This window comes from Rhincodon typus, chromosome 2 (assembly GCF_021869965.1).
Source record: "Rhincodon typus isolate 14 chromosome 2, sRhiTyp1.1, whole genome shotgun sequence".
NCBI lineage: Eukaryota > Metazoa > Chordata > Chondrichthyes > Orectolobiformes > Rhincodontidae > Rhincodon > Rhincodon typus.
In genome coordinates, this window is record NC_063333.1 from 34,377,223 (window position 1) to 34,397,870 (window position 20,648).

At 43.1% G+C, this 20,648-nt stretch overlaps 1 protein-coding gene across 1 annotated transcript in view; it reads left to right on the forward strand.

Moving 5' to 3' along the window:
• Positions 1–20,648, forward strand: part of odad2 (outer dynein arm docking complex subunit 2) — a 152,125-nt gene that overhangs the window by 28,422 nt on the left and 103,055 nt on the right. The window contains exons 3-4 of the mRNA XM_048606859.1: positions 16,170–16,316; positions 17,853–18,062. Of these exons, the coding sequence (XP_048462816.1) occupies positions 16,170–16,316; positions 17,853–18,062 (357 nt within the window). The remainder of the gene's footprint in view (positions 1–16,169; positions 16,317–17,852; positions 18,063–20,648) is intronic.

A 20,648-nucleotide genomic window follows, 5' to 3' on the forward strand; every position in this document is an offset into this window, starting at 1 on the left:
GATCATTGGTAGTAATACACCTTATCTCCATGATCAAAACCACAAAATTTTGATCCAAGTTTCATTATATGCCAAATGCCTTCTGACACTCCTCTTCCACTGAAAATTTCTGCATTTCTTCACCAATTAGTCAGTGGAGCAAACACACTGCTAAAATTTGGTACGAAATTTCAATAGAAACTACTCAGTCCCAGCTCCGAGTTTCATTATACGCTGTGTTACCTTTAAAAGCTGTCCAGCCAATTCACCTGCTCTATTCTATCTCCCCTCTAAGATTTGACACACAGACCAATACTGTAGTCTCTGAACTCTGACTGACCAATTTCATTTAATTAATTTCAGTGGTCCTCTCAACTCTAAAAAATAATTCAAATGGACTACATTTAGTTGATTGATTAGGTGCATTCCTAATTGCAAAAAGTACAAATAGAATTCCTTTATCTCATTCCTCTGGATACTCTCGACTATAGGCCCTCAACATGGTCATGAAAATTTGATGCAACTGTTCTAATGCTCCCTATGATTCTGGATGATATGCAGTTGATTTAAATTGTTTCATTCCTAAGCTATGTATAATTTCCTTGAATAACATTGATGTAAGTTTGATCCTTGATCCGATTATATCTCAATGGATAATCCATACCAAGTAAAAAAAAATTGAGAAACTTTCTACAATCCTTTTAGTTGTGATACTCTGTGATGGAATGGCTTCCAGAAATCTAGTAGACACATCCATTATGGTCAACAAATACTGATTTCCACTTTTTGTTTTAGAGAGGGGTCATACAAAATCAATTAAAACTCAATTAAGATCAATTATGCAATCAATTTATAAAACAGTCATCAGATGCTGGAATGGGTATTAAGAGTGTTGGTTTAATCACTGTTTGAGGTTTTCCTATTACCTGACAAGTGTGACATGTCCGGCAAAATTCAACCACATCTTTATGCAGTCTGGGCCAAGAAAAATGTTTTTGTATTTTGGCTTGAGTTTTCTTTACTCCCAAATGACCTCCTCCTGGTAACTCATGTGCTACCTGCAACACCTCCTTTTGATAACCCACTGGTAATATAACTTGATGAGCTCTGCCCATTTTCCATCCACTCGAATATGTGATGGTCTCCATTTTCTTATCAAGACTTCATTTTGAATATAGTAACATTCTGGGATACGCTCAGATTCTTCCTCGGTGTATGCTTTTTGATACAACTGCTTTATTTTTTATCTCTCTGTTGTAATTCAGCTAACTTCACTGAACTAAAAGTATCCACTTTGTCCTCTGCCTGTTCTTTCTTCTTCTCAACCGTTTGATCAAAAATAGTTTCTGAAAATTTACTTTCAATTCCCTTATCTTTACTCTTTGATTTCTCCTACTGTTTAAACCTTGTGACCTTTGTGATCTACAGTCAGGAAAAATCCCAGGATATACTTCCTGTAACACTTCAGTTGTCTGATTTTCCACTGGCTTTTCAACCACTGTTGGCATTACTCCCACCTGAGATCCAGCTATATCATTACCAAAGATAAGCTATAATTTCCAAACAGAGAATTTCTGTATCACTCCTACCACCACTTCACTTTTCACTGGACTCTCTAGCCTCACCTTAGATAATGGGACACTACTCTTCTCAGTAGGAATTCCACATAAAGATGTGGTTGAATTTTGCCGGACATGTCACACTTGTCAGGTAATAGGAAAACCTCAAACAGTGATTAAACCAACACTCTTAATACCCATTCCAGCATCTGATGAATGTTTTATAAATTGATTGCATAATTGATCTTAATTGAGTTTTAATTGATTTTGTATGACCCCTCTCTAAAACAAAAAGTGGAAATCAGTATTTGTTGACCATAATGGATGTGTCTACTAGATTTCTGGAAGCCATTCCATCACAGAGTATCACAACTAAAAGGATTGTAGAAAGTTTCTCAATTTTTTTTTACTTGGTATGGACTATCCATTGAGATATAATCGGATCAAGGATCAAACTTACATCAATGTTATTCAAGGAAATTATACATAGCTTAGGAATGAAACAATTTAAATCAACTGCATATCATCCAGAATCATAGGGAGCATTAGAACAGTTGCATCAAATTTTCATGACCATGTTGAGGGCCTATAGTCGAGAGTATCCAGAGGAATGAGATAAAGGAATTCTATTTGTACTTTTTGCAATTAGGAATGCACCTAATCAATCAACTAAATGTAGTCCATTTGAATTATTTTTTAGAGTTGAGAGGACCACTGAAATTAATTAAATGAAATTGGTCAGTCAGAGTCCAGAGACTACAGTATTGGTCTGTGTGTCAAATCTTTTCTGGCAGCACTCCTGATGTGCACATCTTCTCATCTCTCACCACTAAAAATTGACTTGCTCCTGCATCTCTTAAAATCTTAATTTCTTTACTCAGTTCTCCTGGTACACATGAGGGAACCTTACCCATGCAAGCAAATCCTTTAAAGATTTTCTTACCAACCAAGCCCTGACCAGGCTGTGCATTCTTTTACTGCTCTTTTGCTTCAACTGTGCTTTCCTTTACCACTTTAACAACCCCCCCCCAGAAAATCCTGTTTTGCCACATCTGTCTTCTCAGTACATTTTTATAAACCACTAACACTGCCTTCACATGCCCTACTTTATTGCACTGAAAACATCTGAGGACTTTACCTTTTTCTCATCCCCCTGATGGGTTTCTTTTTTAACCTTTTTTAATCTTTGTTTGCTATGAGATCTCCCTTTCCCTTACCAAATGAGGATTTCTCTTTTCACCAATTTCTATGTTCCACAGATTGAAATTGATTTCAGAAGCCATACTTTTATTTATGAACTAACTCATAATTGTCTGCCATTTCCGCTGCTAATCTTGCAGTTTTAACTCTCTGCTCTTCCCCATGAGTTCTAACTATTTCAGGAAGTGAATTTTTGAACTCATCGAAAATAACAGTCTCTCTAAGAGTGTCATATGTTTGATCCATTTTCAATACCCTTACCACCCATCAAAGTTACTGTTTGATCCTTTCAAGTTCTACGTACCTCTGACCAGTTTTCCTTCTTAGATTCCTAAAACATTGTCTGAAGGCTTCTGGCACTAGTTCATATGCACTTAAGATGCCTTTTTTCACCTCATCATACCCCCAGATACCTCCTCTGAAAGTGACGCAAACACCTCACTAGCTCTACCGTCCAACTTTTTTGAATCAACAATACCCACATAGCCAGTGGCCATTTCATTTGACTAGCCACTTTCTCAAATGAAATGAAAAAGGCTTCTATGCCTTCCTGTTGAACTTTGGCAAAGCTTGGATACATTTAAGCAGATCCCCATAAGGCCTTTGGCTATGATGGATTTGCTCTTCATCAGTGTCCTTATCACTACTCCCACCTTTTACCTTTACTTCTGCCATTTTAAGTCAGCTTTCAATTTTCAGTTCGAACTTCCGAAGTTCTGAAGTTCTCTCTTTCTCCCTTTCTTCTCTCTCTTTATGCCTTTCCTCTGCTAGGGCGATTCTTTTGTTTTGTTTTCTTCCCTTACCTTTGCCTCTACTTCAAGCTGCTTATATTGAAATTGAATTTTAGCCATTTTTAATGATTCTAACTGCATCATGGCAATTGTAAATGCTGATCTATTAATAGAATCATCTCCCCTTTCCTCATGGGCATAGATAACCTCAGCTTCAGCTTTTCTGCCAATTCTAAAAGCTTTGCCTTACTCATCTTCTGTAAACCACCCCAAGTGATTTCTTCCATTCCAAGAAAACTCTTAGTCTCTGAAACAGCCATTATTGCACAAGGCATACCCTATTTAAACCAACTGAATGCAGCACCGAGAAAAAGAACTTCAACACTTACCACTCACTATCTTTGAGTCCAATAATCATAAACCCAACTTTAAATTAAAGATTTTGATCCTCACGAGAGCCCTAAATTTGTTATTGTCAAGACCACACCCCCTCAAAATATAGCAAGGAGATAACCTAGACCCTAACTTTTATCTTATTTAAAATCAAGTGTAAGGCACTGTGTTCCAGATGTGATCCGTTGATCAGCTTTAAGCAAAACACGCTTTATTATTACAACAGTTAAAATACAAATAAAAAAAGAAGAATTGGCATAACTTTAACTTCATTGAAATACTAAATAAAATAATATGTTATTTTACTATTATTCATCAACTGTTCCAATATAGCAGCATCCCGTAAGCGCAACCTTGGCAAAGGTCAATTCAGCAAAACAGATTATCCTCTCATCCCAAAGAAGGGAACACTGAAAAAAAATCAATCTAGCAGCAAAGAGAGAACTCAAGCTGTATCTATCAGCTTCAACAGCCAACTCCAAACTCCGACTGAAAGCAAAACTGAAATCCAGATCTGTATGAGCCTGCTCCGGCCACTCATGCTTCTTTCGTCTAATTTGAAAAAATACTCAGGGAGCTCCAAGCTGTTTATCCACTGCTTCTGAACCAGACATTCCAGTGCCACTGTGGCAACACCTCTCTGCAAGAGAAACAGCAGGGTAAATCTCTCTTAAAGGCACATGCTGCACAGGAGACTGCTAAATAAGATAAGAGCCCATGGTGTTAGGAGCAAATTATCGACATGGATAGAGGATTGGCTGACCAGCAGAAGGCAGAGAGTGGGGATAAAGGGCTCTTTTTCAGGGTGGCACCTGGTGGCTAGTTGAGTTCTAAAGGTAACAGTGTTGGGACTGCAACTATTCACGAAGGAACAAAGGAACTGAGGGCATTGTTTGCAGATGACACAAAGGTAGGTGTAGCAGCAGGTAGTGTTGAGGAAGCAGGGAGGCTGCAAAAGGACTTGGAAAGGCTAGGATAGCGGGAAAAGAAGTGGCAGACGGAATATAATGTGAGAACACATGTGGTTATGAAATTTGGTCGGAGAATAAAGACATAGGCTATTTTCTAAATGGGAAAAGGCTTCAGAGATCTGACATTCAAAAGGACTTAGGAGAGCTAGTTTAGGTTTCTCTTAAGGTTAACATGCAGATTCAGTTGGAAGTTAGGAAGGCAAACGCAATGTTAGCATTCATTTCAAGAGGACTAGAATACAAGAGCAAATATTTATCGCTGAGGCTGTATAAGACTCTGGTCAGACCGCATTTGGAAATTGTGAACAGTTTTGGGCTCCTTTTCTTGTGCTGGCCTTGAAAGGGGTCTAGAGGAGGTTTACAAGAAGGATCACGGGGATGAAAGGCTTGTTGTATGAGAAGCAATAGAGGACTCTGGGTTTGTACTTGATGGAGTTTAGAAAGATGATGGGGTATCTCGTTGCTACTAACAGAATACTGAGAGGTCTGGATAGAATGGATGTGGAGAAGACATTTCCACTAGCAGGAGAGACTAGAACTTGAGAGCACAGCATCAGAGTAATGGGAGGATGCTTTAGAATTGAGATGAGGGGAATTTCTTCAGCCAGAAGGTGATGAATCTGTGGAATTCTTTGCCACAGAAAGCTGAGGATGCCAAGTCATTGAGCGTATTTTAGGCAGATAGATGTGTTCTTTATTAATAATGGGATCAAGGTTTACGGGCAGAAGACAGGAAAATAGAGTTGAGAAACATGGTGGGGCAGTCTCAATGGGCCAAATGGCCTAATTCTGCTGCTACATCTTATGATCTTAACATTTCGAGATGCCCTGTTACCAAAACATTCACATAGGTCGTGGACTTACTCAAGAACACTACCCCCAAGCCCCAGTAATTTTACAATATTACAAATTTAATTTGACTGGGAGAATCCCAGGGGAGAGCATCACAGCCTTTGAGAGATTGCTGAGCATTGCCATTTTGGGTCCACATTAATTGACATGCTAAGACATTGCTTAGTATGTGGCATTAACAATGAAGCCATACAAAAGAAGCTTCGGTAAAATTGGAAATAGATTTAAAAAGGTCACTAGAGATTGCTTAAGCCATGGAGAATGCAGAGAAGGGCGCCCAGGAGTTCCAAAGTGCTCTTAGCAATGCAGTCCACCAGTTGAGATGGGAAACTGCAAGCAGCAGTGGTGCCGAAAGTGAAGGCACTAGTCCAACCAAGGCTCTCACTGCACTCTGAAATGACCTAGCAAGCCACTCACTTGTATCAGTCCCTATGATCTCCAAAAAGAAATGAAATCAGGCAGACCCCCTGCCATCGACCGAGGCATCAGAAGCAACAATGCAAAAACAGCCCTGACACACTGCAAAATCCTTGTTACTACTATCTGGGAGCTAATGCAAACATTGGTAGAGCTGTCTCACAGATTAGTGAACAACAGCCTGATATAGTCATACTCAGGAAATTATACCTCAGAGACAATGTCCCAAACCCACCATCACCACCCTGGATTTGTCCTGTCCCATTGGCAGGACAGATTCAGCAGCGATGGCAGCAAAGTAGCATATAGTCAGGAGAGTTCTGTAGTACTGTCACATCCAGTGGACAATCAATGGTGGAACAGCAGGCTCCACAAATATCCTCATCCTCATTGATGCACATCAGTGCAAGAGATAGGGTGAAGTATTTGCAAGAATCTTAAGCCAGAAATGCTGAGTGGATAATCCATCTCAGCTTCCTCTAGTGGTCCCCAGCATCACTGATACCAGTCTTCAGCCAATTTGATTCGCTTCACATGATATTAACAAACAGTTTGAGACACTGGATACTGCAAAGGAAATGGGCTCTGACAACATTCCAGCAATAGTATGAAACATAAGAACATAAAAACGAGGAGCAGGAATAGGCCATCTGGCCCCTCGAGCCTGCCCCACCATTTAATAAGATCATGGCTGATCTTTTTGAGACTCAGCTCCACTTACCCGCCCACTCACCATAACCCTTTACTGTTCAAAAATTTATCTAGCCTTGCCTTAAAAACATTCAGTGAGGTAGCTTCAACCGCTTCACTGGGCAGGGAATTCCACAGATTCACAACCCTTTGGGTGAAGAAGTTCCTCCTGACCTCAGTCCTACATCTGCTTCCCTTTATTTTGAGGCGATGCCCTCTAGTCCTAGTTTCACCTGCTAGCGGAAACAACCTCCCTGCCTCCACCTTATCTATTCCCTTCATAATCTTATATGTTTCTATAAGATCTCCCCTCATTCTTCTGAATTCCAATGAGTATAATCCCAGCCTACTCAGTCTCTCCTCATAATCCAACCCTCTCAACTCTGGAATCAACCGAATGAATCTCCTCTGCACCCCCTCCAGTGCTAGTATATCTCTTCTCAAGTAAGGAGACCAAAACTGCACACAATACTCCAGGTGTGGCCTCACCAGGACCCTATACAGCTGCAGCATAGCCTCCCTGTTTTTAAACTCCATCCCTCGAACAATGGCAGACAAAATTCCATTTGCCTTTTTAATTACCTGCTGCACCTGCAATCCCACCTTCAGCGATTCATGCACAAGGACACCCAAGTCCCTCTACACAGCAGCGTGCTGCAATTTTTACCATTTAAAACATAGTCCATTTTGCTGTTATTCCTACCAAAATGGATGACCTCATACTTATCAACATTGTACTCCATCTGCCAGACCTTTGCCCACTCACTTAGACTATCTATATCCCTCTGCAGACTTTCTGTGTATTCTGCACACTTTGCTCTACCACCTTAGTGTCATCTACAAATTTTGACACACCACACTTAGCCCCCAACTCCAAATCATTTATGTAAATTGTAAACAATTGAGGTCCCAACACTGATCCCTGAGGCACACCAATAGCCACTGACCGCCAACCAGAAAAACACCCATTTACCCCTACTCTTTGCTTTCTACTGGTCAACCAATCCTCTATCCATGCCAATACATTACCTGTAATACCATGCAACTTTATCTTACGTAGCAACATTTGGTGTGGCACCTTGTCAAATGCCTTCTGGAAATCCAGATACACCACATCCACAGGCTCCCCATTGTCCACCATGCAAGTAATGTCCTCAAAGAATTCCACCAAATTAGTTAAACATGACCTACCCTTCATGAACCCATGCTGGGTGTTCCCAATGGGATAATTTATATCCAGACGTCTTGCTATTTCTTCCTTAATGATAGATTCAAGCATTTTCCCCACTACCAAAGTTAAGCTAACTGGCCTATAGTTACCTGCTTTTTGTCTACTTCCTTTTTTAAACAGTGGCATCACATTGGCTGTTTTCCAATCTGCGGGAAGCACCCCAGAGTCCAGTGAATTTTGGTAAATAATTACTAGTGCATTTGCTATTTCCCTCATCACCTCTTTTAGTACCCTGGGATGCATTTCATCAGGGCCAAGAGACTTGTCTACCTTTAGCCCCATTAGCTTGCCCAGCACTGCCTCCTTCGTGATAATGATAGTTTCTAGGTCCTCACCTGCTGTAACCTTCTTGCCATTAGTTTTCGGCATGTTATTTGTGTCTTCCACTGTGAAGACCGACATGAAATAACTGTTTAATGTCTCGGCTATTTCCTCATTCCCAGTTATTAAATTGGCCTTCTTATCCTCTAAAGGACCAATGTTTACCTTCGCCACTCTTTTACGATTTACATATTTATAGAAACTTTTGCTGCCTGTTTTTATATTCTGAGCTAGTTTACTCTCATAATCTATTTTACTTTTCTTTGTTACTTTTTTTGTATCTTTCTGTTGGCCTTTAAAGATTCCCCAGTCTACGAGTTTCCCACTACTCTTTGCTTTTTTGTATGTTTTTTTTCAATCTGATACTTGTCTTTATTTCCTTAGACATCCATGGCTAGCTCTGTCTTTTCCTACAGTTCTTCCTTATCCCTGGAATATACTTCTGCTGAGCACTGTGAAAAATTGTTTTGAAAGTCCTCCACTGCTCCTCAATTGACCCACCATAAAGTTTTTGCTCCCATTCTACCTTAGCTAACTCCTTCCTCATTCCTTCATAGTCTCCTTTGTTTAAGAACAGGACATAGGTACTGGATTTAACTTTCTCACACTCCATCTGTATTTTAAATTCGACCATACCGTGATTGCTCCTTCCGAGAGGATCCCTAACTGTGAGATCATTAATTATTCCTGTCTCATTACACAGGACGAGATCTAGGATAGCTTGCTCCCTCGTAGGTTCCATTACATATTGTTCAAGGAAATTATCGCGGATGCATTCTATGAACCCCTCCTCAAGGCTGCCAGGACCGACCTGGTTTGACCAATCGATATGTAGATTAAAATCCCCCATGATAATTGCTGTACAATTTTTACATGCATTAGCTATTTCTATGTTTATTGCCCACCCCACCACGATGTCGTTACTTGGTGGCCTATAGACCACACCTATCCGTGACTTCTTCTCCCTGCTATTCCTAATTTCCACCCAAATGGATTCAACGTTTTGTTCAGTCGAACCTATATCATCTCTCACTACTGCCCTGATATCATCCTTAAAAATCAGAGCAACACCACCTCCCTTACCTTTCTGTCTGTCCTTCCGAACAGTTTGATACCCCTGGATATTTAACTCCCAGTCATGACCATCCTGTAACCATGTCTCTGTAATGGCCACTAAATCGTACCCATTTGCCATGATTTGTATTGTCAACTCATCCACCTTGTTTCGAATGCTCCGAGCATTCAGATAAAGTGCCCTTATGCCAGTTTTTGCACCTTCTTTTTGGGTCCTATTACCTCCATTACTAACAGCTCTTGAGTTCTCCTTCCCTTTAACTTTTTTCCTAATTTTCAATGGAGTTGAAGCTTCCTCGTCACCTGCTAACCTGCAGCTTTGCCTTACATTAATTGTTATTCTCCCTCTACACTCGCTTCTCCCTTCACCCCTAATTACTAGTTTAAAGTCCTATTAACCACCCTATTTACCCTTTTCACCAGAACACTGGACCCGGCCATGTTCAGGTGGAGTCCATCCCAGCGGTATAGATCCCTCCTGTCCCAGAACTGATGCCAGTGCCCCATGAAAAGGAAACCCTCTTTCCCATACCACTCTTTTAGCCACGTGTTTACTTCCCTGATCCTCGCCTCCGTATGCCAATTTGCACGTGGCTCGGGCAGCAATCCAGAGATTATGACCCTTGAAGACCTGTTTTTTAATTTTGTTCCTAGCTTTTCATAATCCTGAAACAGGCCTTTTTCCCTAGTCCTGCCTGTGTTGTTGGACCACAACAACTGGATCCTCCCCCTCCCTCTCTAGTATCCTCTCAAGCCGGTCAGAGATGTCTCGCACCCTGGCACCGGCAGGCAACACACCATGCGGGATTCTCTATCCTGCTCGCAAAGGATACTGTCTATTCCCCCTGATGATGGAATCCCCTACAACTACAATCTGTCTTTTTGCTCCCCCTTCTTGAATGGCCACCTGGACCATGGTGCCATGGTCAGTTGACTCATCCTTCCTGCAGTCCTGTTCCTCATCCACGCTGGGAGCAAGTGCCTCATACCTGTGGGACAATGTCAAGGGCTGCGGCTCCTGTGTTCCTGTCTGCAGGGTCCCTCTACCTGCCTCACTGGCAGTCACACACTGCTGTCCCTGCCCGCCGATCGAATTAACATTAGTTAATCTACCAGGTGTGACTGCCTCCTGGAACACAGCATTCAGGTATTTCTCCCCCTCCCGGATGTGCCGCAGTGTTTGGAGTTCGGATTCCGGCTCATCAATTTTGAGCCGGAGCTCCTCAAGCAGCCAACACTTGCTGCAGATGTGGTCACTGCTGTTCTCAATGGGATCAGCTAGCTCCCACATCATACAGCTACAACACATCACCTGGCCTGCCATCTCTACTTAGTTAATTATTTAAAATTAATTAGTTTTTTTCTTAGTTTCGCAGTGTTCGCTGCACCAGTAAGTTTACTCCATTATATACTCAAACAGACTCCAGCTTTGCTTTCCGACCCTCTCCCAGAGGATTTGGCGCCTAGGTGACCACCCCGAAAGATAACAAAGAGATGAGGAAAAAAATGCAAATAGCTTACCTGCTCACCACACTTAGTCGTTATTATTAGGTTAGAGGAGATGGAAGGGTGGGAGACACTATGCGAGTTAACTTCCAAATTTATTGGATGGAAGCTTACCTTCCCAGGCTGCCCTCGCACTTTCTCCCGGACTCCCGCAGCTGAAACAACTGAAAGGCCGCAGTCACGCGAGGTAAGACTTTTATAATCGAAAAGCTTACCTTCCCAGGCTGCCCTTGCGCTTTCTCCCGGACTCCTGCCACTGAAACAACTGAAACCTTGTGCCCCAGAACATGCTGCACCTATAGCCAAGTTGTTCCAGTATAGCTACACCACTGGCATCTACCTGGCGATGTGGAAAATTGCCCTGATGTGGCCTGTACACGAAAAGTAAGAAAAATCCAACTCGGCCAATTACCACTCCATCAGTCTACTCTCAATTAGTGCCATCAAGCAGCACCTGTTCGCTGAAGCCCAGGGTTCCACCAGGGACATTCAGCTCCTGACCTTATTACAGAGTTGGCTCAAACATGAATTCCACAGGTGAGGTGGAAGTAACAGACTTGAGATCAAGGCCACATTTGACCAAGTGTGGCATCAAGGAGCCCTTGCAAAACTGGAATCATGGGAATCAGGTGCAAGCTCTCACGGAATCATACTTGGCACATAGGAAGATATTGCGGTTGTTGGTGGTGAATAACCTCAGCTTCAGCACATCTCGGCAGGAGTTCCTCAGGGTAGTGTCCTCGGCTCAACCATATTCAGCTGCTTCATGAATTACCTTGCCTTCATCGTAAGGTCAGAAATGGGTAGGTTCACGGACGATTGCACAATGTTCAGCACCATTCATGACTCCTCAGATACTGAAGTCGTCCAGCTCAACCGCAGCAAAAGCTGAACGATATCCAGGCTTGGGCTGAAAAGTGGCATGTAACATTCTTGCACATGAATGTCAGTCAATGACCATCTCCGATAAGAGACAATCTAACCACCACCTGCTGATATTGAATGGTGTTACCATCACTGAATCCCCACTAACAACATCCTGGGGTTTACCATTGACCAGAAACTCAATTGGACTTGCCATATACATAGTATAGCTACAAGTGCAGGTCAGAGACGAGAAAGACTACAGAAAGTAACTCACCTTCTGACTCCCCAAATTTCATCCACCATCGACAATGCACAAGTCAGAAGTGTGTTGGTAAATTTGTGACTTGCCTGGATGAGTGCAGCTCCAACAACACACAAGAAGCTCGACACCATCCAGGACAAAGCAGCTGGCTGGATTGACACCATGTACACAAACATCCATCCCTCCACCATTAACACTCTGTAGCAACAGTTTGTGCTATCTACAGAATGGTCTACAGAAATTTTCTGAAAGTTCTTAAATAGCACCTTCCAAACCCATGACTATTCCATTTAGTAGGACAAGGGTAGCAGAGACATGGGAACACCATCTGCAATTTCTCCTCTAAGCCACTCACCATCCTGATTTGGAAGTATATCGCCATTTCTTTACTGTCACTGGGCCAAAATCCTGGAAATCCCTCCCTCATGGCACTATGGGCTTACCTACAGCACATGGAATGTTGCGGTTCAAGAAGGCAGCTCACCACAACCTTCTCAAGGGTAAATAAGGACTATTAATAAATGCTAGTCAGCTATCGATACCACATCCCATGAGAGAAACCCAAAGAAAATAACTTCCTCCTCATCTCAGTCTTAGATGTGAAACACTTTATTTTTAAACTTTGGTCCTAATTATAGATATCCCAACAATGAGAAACTCATCTTTTGAGCCTCAGAATGTTGGCATGTTTCAATGAGATCACCTCTCACTTTTTGAACTTCAATGAATAAAGTCTGAAACTGCTCAAACTTACCTTGATGTGGAGGTGCCGTTGTTGGACTGGGATGGACAAGGTCAGAAGTCACAGGACACCAGGTTATAGTCCAACAAGTTTATTTGAAATCCTGGAGGCTGGGTAGTTTGCTGCGAACGATGATCTGTTTAAGATTTGACAGTTGTTTGAAGGTGAGAAGTGGAGGCATGGGGATGCTCTTGGCAAAATGTTCATCGTCATCAATGACATGTTGAAGGCTGCAAAGAACGTAGTGTCTCGTGCTCCCACGAGGAGCTCGAACAGTTCATCCACTTCACTAACACCTTCCACCCCACCTTAAGTTTACCTCGACCATCTCTAACACCTCTCTCCCCTTCCTGGACCTCTCTGACTCCATATCGGGCAACCACCTAGAAACCGATATTCATTTCAAGCCCACCGACTCCCACAGCTACCTAGAATACTCCTCCTCCCACCCACCTTCCTGCAAAAATGCTATCCCCTATTCCCAATTCCTTCGCCTCCGCCGCATCTGCTCCCAGGATGAGGCATTCCACTCCCGTACATCTCAGTTGTCCTCGTTTTTCAAGGACCGTAACTTCCTCCCCTCGGTGGTCGAGAACGCCCTCAACCGTGTCTCCCACATCTCCCGCACCTCATCCCTCACACCCCGTCCACGCAATAAGAACCAAAAAAGAATCCCCCTCGTCCTCACGTACCACCCCACCAACCTCTGGATCCAACGCATCATCCTCCGACACTTCCGCCATCTGCAATCCGACCCCACCACCAAAGACATCTTTCCCTCCCCACCCTTATCTGCTTTCCGGAGGGACCATTCTCTCCGTGACTCCCTTGTCCACTCCACATCCCCCTCCAGCTCCACCACACCCGGCACTTTTCCCTGCAACCACAGGAAGTGCTACACCTGCCCCCATACCTCCTCCCTCACCCCCATCCCAGGCCCCAAGAAGACTTTCCACATCAAGCAGATGTTCACCTGCACATCTGCCAATGTTGTATACTGCATCCGCTGTACCCGGTGTGGCTTCCTCTACATCGGGGAAACCAAACGGAGGCTCGGGGACTGCTTTGCAGAACACCTACGCTCGGTTCGCAATAAACAACTGCACCTCCCAGTCACGAACCATTTCAACTCCCCCTCCCATTCCTCAGACGACATGTCCATCCTGGGCCTCCTGCAGTGCCACAACGATGCCACCCGAAGGTTGCAGGAACAGCAACTCATATTCCGCTTGGGAACCCTGCAGCCCAATGGTATCAATGTGGATTTCACGTTTCAAAATCTCCCCTCCCCCTACCGCATCCCAAAACCAGTCCAGCTCGTCCCTGCCTCCCTAACCTGTTCTTCCTCCCACCTATCCCCTCCTCCCACCTCAAGCCGCACCTCCATCTCCTGCCGACCAACCTCATCCCGCCCCCTTGATCTGTCCGTCCTCCCTGGACTGACCTATCCCCTTCCTAACTCCCCACCTACACTCACCTTTACTGGGTCCATCCCCGCCTCTTCGACCTGTTTGTTTCCTCTCCACCTATCCTCTCCTCTATCCCTCTTCTATCCGCCTCCCACTCTCTCCCTATTTATTTCAGAACCCCCTTTCCCTCCCCCTTTTCTGATGAAGGGTCTAGGCCCGAAACGTCAGCCTCTCTGCTCCTATGATGCTGCTTGGCCTGCTGTGTTCATCCAGCCCTGCACCTTGTTGTCAAAGAACGTAGTGTAGTTTCTTTGCTCCCAGGTTTGTACTGGACGATGAAGAGTATCGGTCATGTCTTGTGTCTGTCTTCTGAGGGAGTTGTTGCGGTTTTTCGCTGTGATACATCAGAACCGGCGATTGATGAGTTGAGCATCATATCCCGTTCTTATGAGGGTGTCTTTCAGCATCTTTAGTTGTCTGTCGCATTCCTCCTTGTCTGAGTAGATCCTGTGTATATGCAGGGCTTGTTCATAGGGGATGGCTTCTTTAATCTGTTTAGAGTGGAAGCTAAACAACCGCCAACCTTACATAGACCATTGTTTGCAGCAAACTACCCAGCCTTCAGGGTAACATCAACCACAACACCACACAACCCTACCATGGCAACCTCTGCAAGACATGCCAGATCATCGATGTGGATACTACCATCACACATGGGAACACCACCCATCATGTACATGGCAGATACTCATGACTCTGCCAATGCTGTCTACCTCAGATGCTGCAGGCAAGGATGTCCCAAGGCATGTTATATTGGCAAGACCATGCAGACACTATGACAACGGATGAATGGACACTACTCAACAATCACTAGACAGGAATGTTCCCTCCCAGTTGAGGAACACTACAATGGTCAAGGACATTCAGTCTCTGATTTTCAGTTAAGCATCCTTCAAGGAGGCCTTCAAGATACACATCAATGCAGAATCGCCAAGCAGAAACTGATAGCCAAGTTCTGTACCCATGAACACAGCCTTAACTGTGATCTTGAGTTCATGTAGCGCTACATGAAACCCCACTATACTATTCTGTTTTTGTAAGATCTTCCTTACTGTCCTGTTTTGACATCATCACCTTGATAACTTGTTATGATCTCTCTACCTTAATTAGTTTGTACAGTTTCGGATTACTTGTCACTTTTGTTAAACTCTTGGCATGTGCCTCTTATACCTATCATGTCATTTCAGCCGTTTGATTATCTCCAGTACCATCTTACTTTTAAGTTTTTGTAATTATCTTTTTGCCTCAATTAATCAGATAATAGGTCATCCCTTCATTTGCTATTCAGCTGTTGACACTTTATTCATACAATCTGACACTTTTGATCACCTACAGAGACTTGTTATTCAACTGTAGACACTCCATTCATACTATTTGTTCGATCTTTTGATCTCTCTGCCTATAAATTCTAAACCTTTCCTCACAAGACAAGGTCTTCATCCCAGAAATCAACCTAGTGAACCTTCACTGAACTGCCTCCAATATAAATATGTCCTTCCTTCAATAAACAGACCAAAATTGCCCACCATACTCTAGATGTGGTCATTTCAATGCTCTGTATAGTTGATTGCCACTACTTGCTTAGTCATTTTCTGCCCTAACCAATTATCCAACAGGATTATCCAAGAGCTATTGTTTGTAATACAGTGGTCTAAAGTTTCACACTAATTCGCCAATAAATTGACTTGGGATATGTAGCATTCATCCGCAGTCCACAATATTTTACTGCCTTCAAGAAACATGCTAATGAAATCTTTAGATATTGTAAGAGTTTTGTTTATCTTAACTATTACAGAAGCATTTCACTATTATTTTAAAGTTTTATTTGCTTGAACAATTTTGCCATAAAAATCAAGTTATTGTCGTTGCAAGATTTGTCTAACTTTCTTTGCAATACAATTTCAGGGTGGCAACCAAACGGCAACTGTTATTGCATTGTGTTCAATGAGGGACTTTAACTTGACTAATGAGACATGTCAGTTGGCCATCCGAGATGTGGGTGGCCTAGAGGTTCTGATTAACTTATTGGATACAGAAGAAACCAAATGTAAAGTAAGCCACTTATTACATTATCACAATATTATTCTTAAAAATAAAGAGGCTTATTTTTTTTCTGCTTAAAGTTCTGTGTGCACCCATTTCTTAGAAAGGAAGAAGAGACTGATATATACTGGTAGATCTCGGGCTTGTTTATGCATGATGTATATTCCATTGGGTTTGAGGACAGGTTTAAAAAAGGGTTGACTTGAAACAGGTAGAAGCTTTGTTGTATATTTGAAGGATTCAGCAAACTTATACCATTGTTGATACTATAACAAATTGACATTCATTGGGATAGATTTTGACATTGTGCCATAACATAAAATGATAGCAAGGCAGCAGCACATTTTACATTTCTCATTACTTCTATTTTTCAATCACAGAAACAAATATCAGGGGAGATGTAAGATGCCCTGCCAACCTTCTAACACCTGTTTCACATTATCTCATGAAGTCAAGATTTATGTTATTGTAATGTAGCTGGATGGTGATGATTGCTAAATTACGAGGAGTGTGAACAAATAGATTTAAAAGTATTAAACAAAAAGATTAATTTGTAATTTCAAAGCTGCTTCTGACTCTTTTACTCTCTTTTTCTCCCGGCATTTAGGCTTTTCAGAAAAGAGAAGGTTCAGAGTAGGTTCAGTAGGTTAGTTCCAGAGATGAAAGGCTTGTCTTATTAGGAGAGATCAGCAGTTTAGGCCTATTCTCGCTTGAGTTTAAAAGGATTAGAGAAGATATTGAGGTATATAAGATGCTAAAGAGGATTGACAAACTAAGTTTATAGATTTTTTTTTAAATAGAATCCCTAGAATAGTGTGGAAACAGGTTCTTTGGCCCAACAAGTCCACACCAACCCTCAGAGCATCCCAACCAGACCCATCCCCCTATAACCCACCTAATCTACACATCCCTGAACACTATGGGCAATTTAACATGGCCAATCCACCTAGCCTGCACATCTTTGGAATGTGGGAGGAAACCAGAGCACCCGGAGGAAACCCATGCAGACACAGGGAGAATGTGTAAACTCCGCACAGACAGTCACCCAAGGATGGAATCAAACCTGGGTCCCTGGCGCTGTGGGGCAGCAGTGCTAACCACTGAGCCACCGTGCCGAGTGTTTCCACTTATTGGGCAATTTAGAATGAGAGTCATAGTTTTAGACTAAAAAGTGGCAGATTTAAAACAGAGAAGGAGTACTCCTCTTAAAGGGTCGTGAATCTGTGGAATTCATTATCCCAGAGTGCAGTGGACATCAAGGCACAGAATAAATTTAAGTCGAAGATAGACAAACTTTTCATTAGTAATGGGTTTGAAGTTTATGGGTAGCAGTCAGGAAACTGGAGTTGAGGCTGTATTAAATGGTGGGCAGGCCCAAGGGGCTAAACTGCCTATTCCTGCTCCTTCTTCTTATGTTCTCTTATAAGCTCCATGGCTAAGTGTTTCTATTCAAAGCAGATAGCATCATCTGTTCGGCAAACTAACTAAATGTATTTCGCTTTCAGGTCATGAAGGTTAAAAACTAACATTTTTACATATCTATAGGTTGGCTCATTAAGGATTCTAAAAGAAATCAGTAAAAATCCACAAATTCGACGTTCCTTGGCAGAACTCGGTGGCTTGCAGATTATGGTGAAAATCCTGGACTCCTCTAATAAAGATCTCAAATGTTTGGCTGCTGAAACAATTGCCAATATAGCCAAGTTCAGGAGAGCAAGACAAACTGTCAGACTTCATGGTGGAATTCAACGCCTGGTAAGTAACAAAAAATATAAATTGTGTTGGTAATCAAGCCACTCCATGAGCCATAACAGCAGGGTAAATGTTTTGAATCAATTGCCAAAATGGCCAAATTGTTTCTCTTTATTACTCTTGTCCAAAACAAAAGTAACTTTCACAAGGTTTGTTTAATACACTGAGAAGTAACCCATTTATTATAACCAAAAGCTCTTGAAACAAGTGGCAAAACAGCAAAGGTATATTTCAGAATTAAACTTTATCCTCTTAATCCCTGACAATTCACACAACAATCAAGACAACACAGCTTTGCAGAAATGGTATGGATTAGTGAAAAGGGAGAAATAAACATCCTTGGGGCCAAGGATCTCAAAGGGCTCAAAAGATAAAATGGGATACCTTCTCAATATTCCCTGAGTTTCGTGCTGGCAAGATCAAAATGCTAACTATTGTAATGATGAAAGGTATTTAGACCAGACTAGATCAGATGGAATGTCAGTTAGATTTAGATCTTTGAATAGCATTAACAGTTCAACTTTCATGGTTTATGAGTCAGAGATATCGATATTTGAAACTTCCTCAGCTTAGCAGAAGTACTTTTCTGAGCGAGACATATGTGCCGCTTGTCCTGCTGTTAGGTTTTCTGTTATTTTATGAGGAGAGAGAGGGAGACTTGCTTATTGTACACTTTGGAGGTCTGTTTTCTTCGACTGACAGATGCAGGTTTTGGAAAAATAAGAACCAATTCCAAAACATTGTTGCTAGGCCATGGTAAGACTATTAAGATGTAGGTCAAAAATAGGCCATTCAGCCCATTGGGTCTTCCTGCCTTACCTCATAACCCTTGATTCCCAGCAGATTAAAACATCTCCCTACTTTAGCCTTGAAAATACTTAATGACCCCTCCTCTACAGACGCTTGTGGTAAAGAATTCCACAGATTCACTACCCTCCTCATTTCTGTCTTAAATGGGTGACCCCTTATTCAGAGATTATCCCCTCTGGTCCTAGACTATCTCACAATGGAAAACAACCCTGTATAGCTCCCTAAAAATCTTATATGTTTTAAGAAGGTTGCCTACCATTCTTCTACACTCCAGTGTGTTTTTTTTATTCATTCACGGCAAGATGGCATCGCTGGTGAGGCAGCATTTATTGCCCATTCCTGAATGCCCAGAGGGCAGTTAAGAGTCAACCACATTGCTGTGGGTCTGGAGTCACATGTAGGCCAGACCAGGTAAGGATGGAATTTCCTTCCCTAAAGGACGTTAGTGAACCAGATGGGTTTTTCCAACAATTGACAATGGATTCACGGTCACCATTAGATTCTTAATTCCAGATATTTATTGAATTCAAATTCCACAATCTGCCATGACAGAATGTGAACCCTGGTCCCCAGAATGTTATCTGGGTCTCTGGATTAACAGTCCGGCAATAATACCACTAGGCCATCACCCAAGCCCAAGCCCAAGCCCAAACCCACTCAAGTCTCCTCATAAGACAATGCCTCCATACCTAGGATCAGTGTAGTGAACCTTCTCTCATATAACAAGGTGTAGAGCTGGATAAACACAGCAGGCCAAGCAGCATCAGAGGAGCAGGAAAGCTGACGTTTCGGGCCTAGACCCTTCTTCAGAAATGGGGGAGGGGAAGGGGGTTCTGAAATAAATAGGGAGAGAGAGGGAGGCGGATAGAAGATGGATAGAGGAGAAGATAGGTGGAGAGGAGACAGACAGGTCAAAGAGGCGGGGACGGAGCCAGTAAGGGTGAGTGTAGGTGGGGAAGTAGGGAGGGGTTAGGTCAGTCCAGGGAGGACGGACAGGTCAAGGGGGCAGGATGAGGCTAGTAGGTAGGAGATGGGGGTGGGGCTTGAGGTGCGAGGAGGGGATGGGTGGGAGGAAGGACAGGTTAGGGAGGTGGAGACAAGCTGGGCTGGTTTTGGAATGCGGTGGGGGGAGGGGAGATTTTGAAGCTTGTGAAGTCCACATTGATACCATTGGGCTGCAGGGTTCCCAAGCGGAATATGAGGTGCTTTTCCTGCAACCTTCGGGTGGCATCGTTGTGGCACTGCAGAGGCCCAGGATGGACATGTCATCTGAGGAATGGGAGGGGAAGTTGAAATGGTTCGTGACTGGGAGGTGCGGTTGTTTGGTGCGAACTGAGCGTAGGTATTCCGCAAAGCGGTCCCCAAGCCTCCACTTGGATTCCCCAATGTAGAGGAGGCCACAACGGGAACAGCGGATGCAGTATACCACATTAGCAGATGTGCAGGTGAACATCCGCTTGATGTGGAAAGTTTTCTTGGGGCCTGGGATGGGGGTGAGGGGGGAGGTGAAGGGGCAGGTGTAGCACTTTCTGCGGTTGCAGGGAAAAGTGCCAGGTGTGGTAGGGCTGGAGGGGAGTGTGGAGCGGACAAGGGAGTCACGGAGAGAGTGGTCCCTCTGAAAAGCAGATAAGGGTGGGTAGGGAAAAATGTCTTTGGTGGTGGGGTCGGATTGCAGATGACGGAAATTTTGGAGGATGATGCGTTGGATCCGGATGTTGTTGGGGTGGTACGTGAGGACGAGGGCGATTCTGTTTTGGTTATTATTGCAGGGAGGGGGTA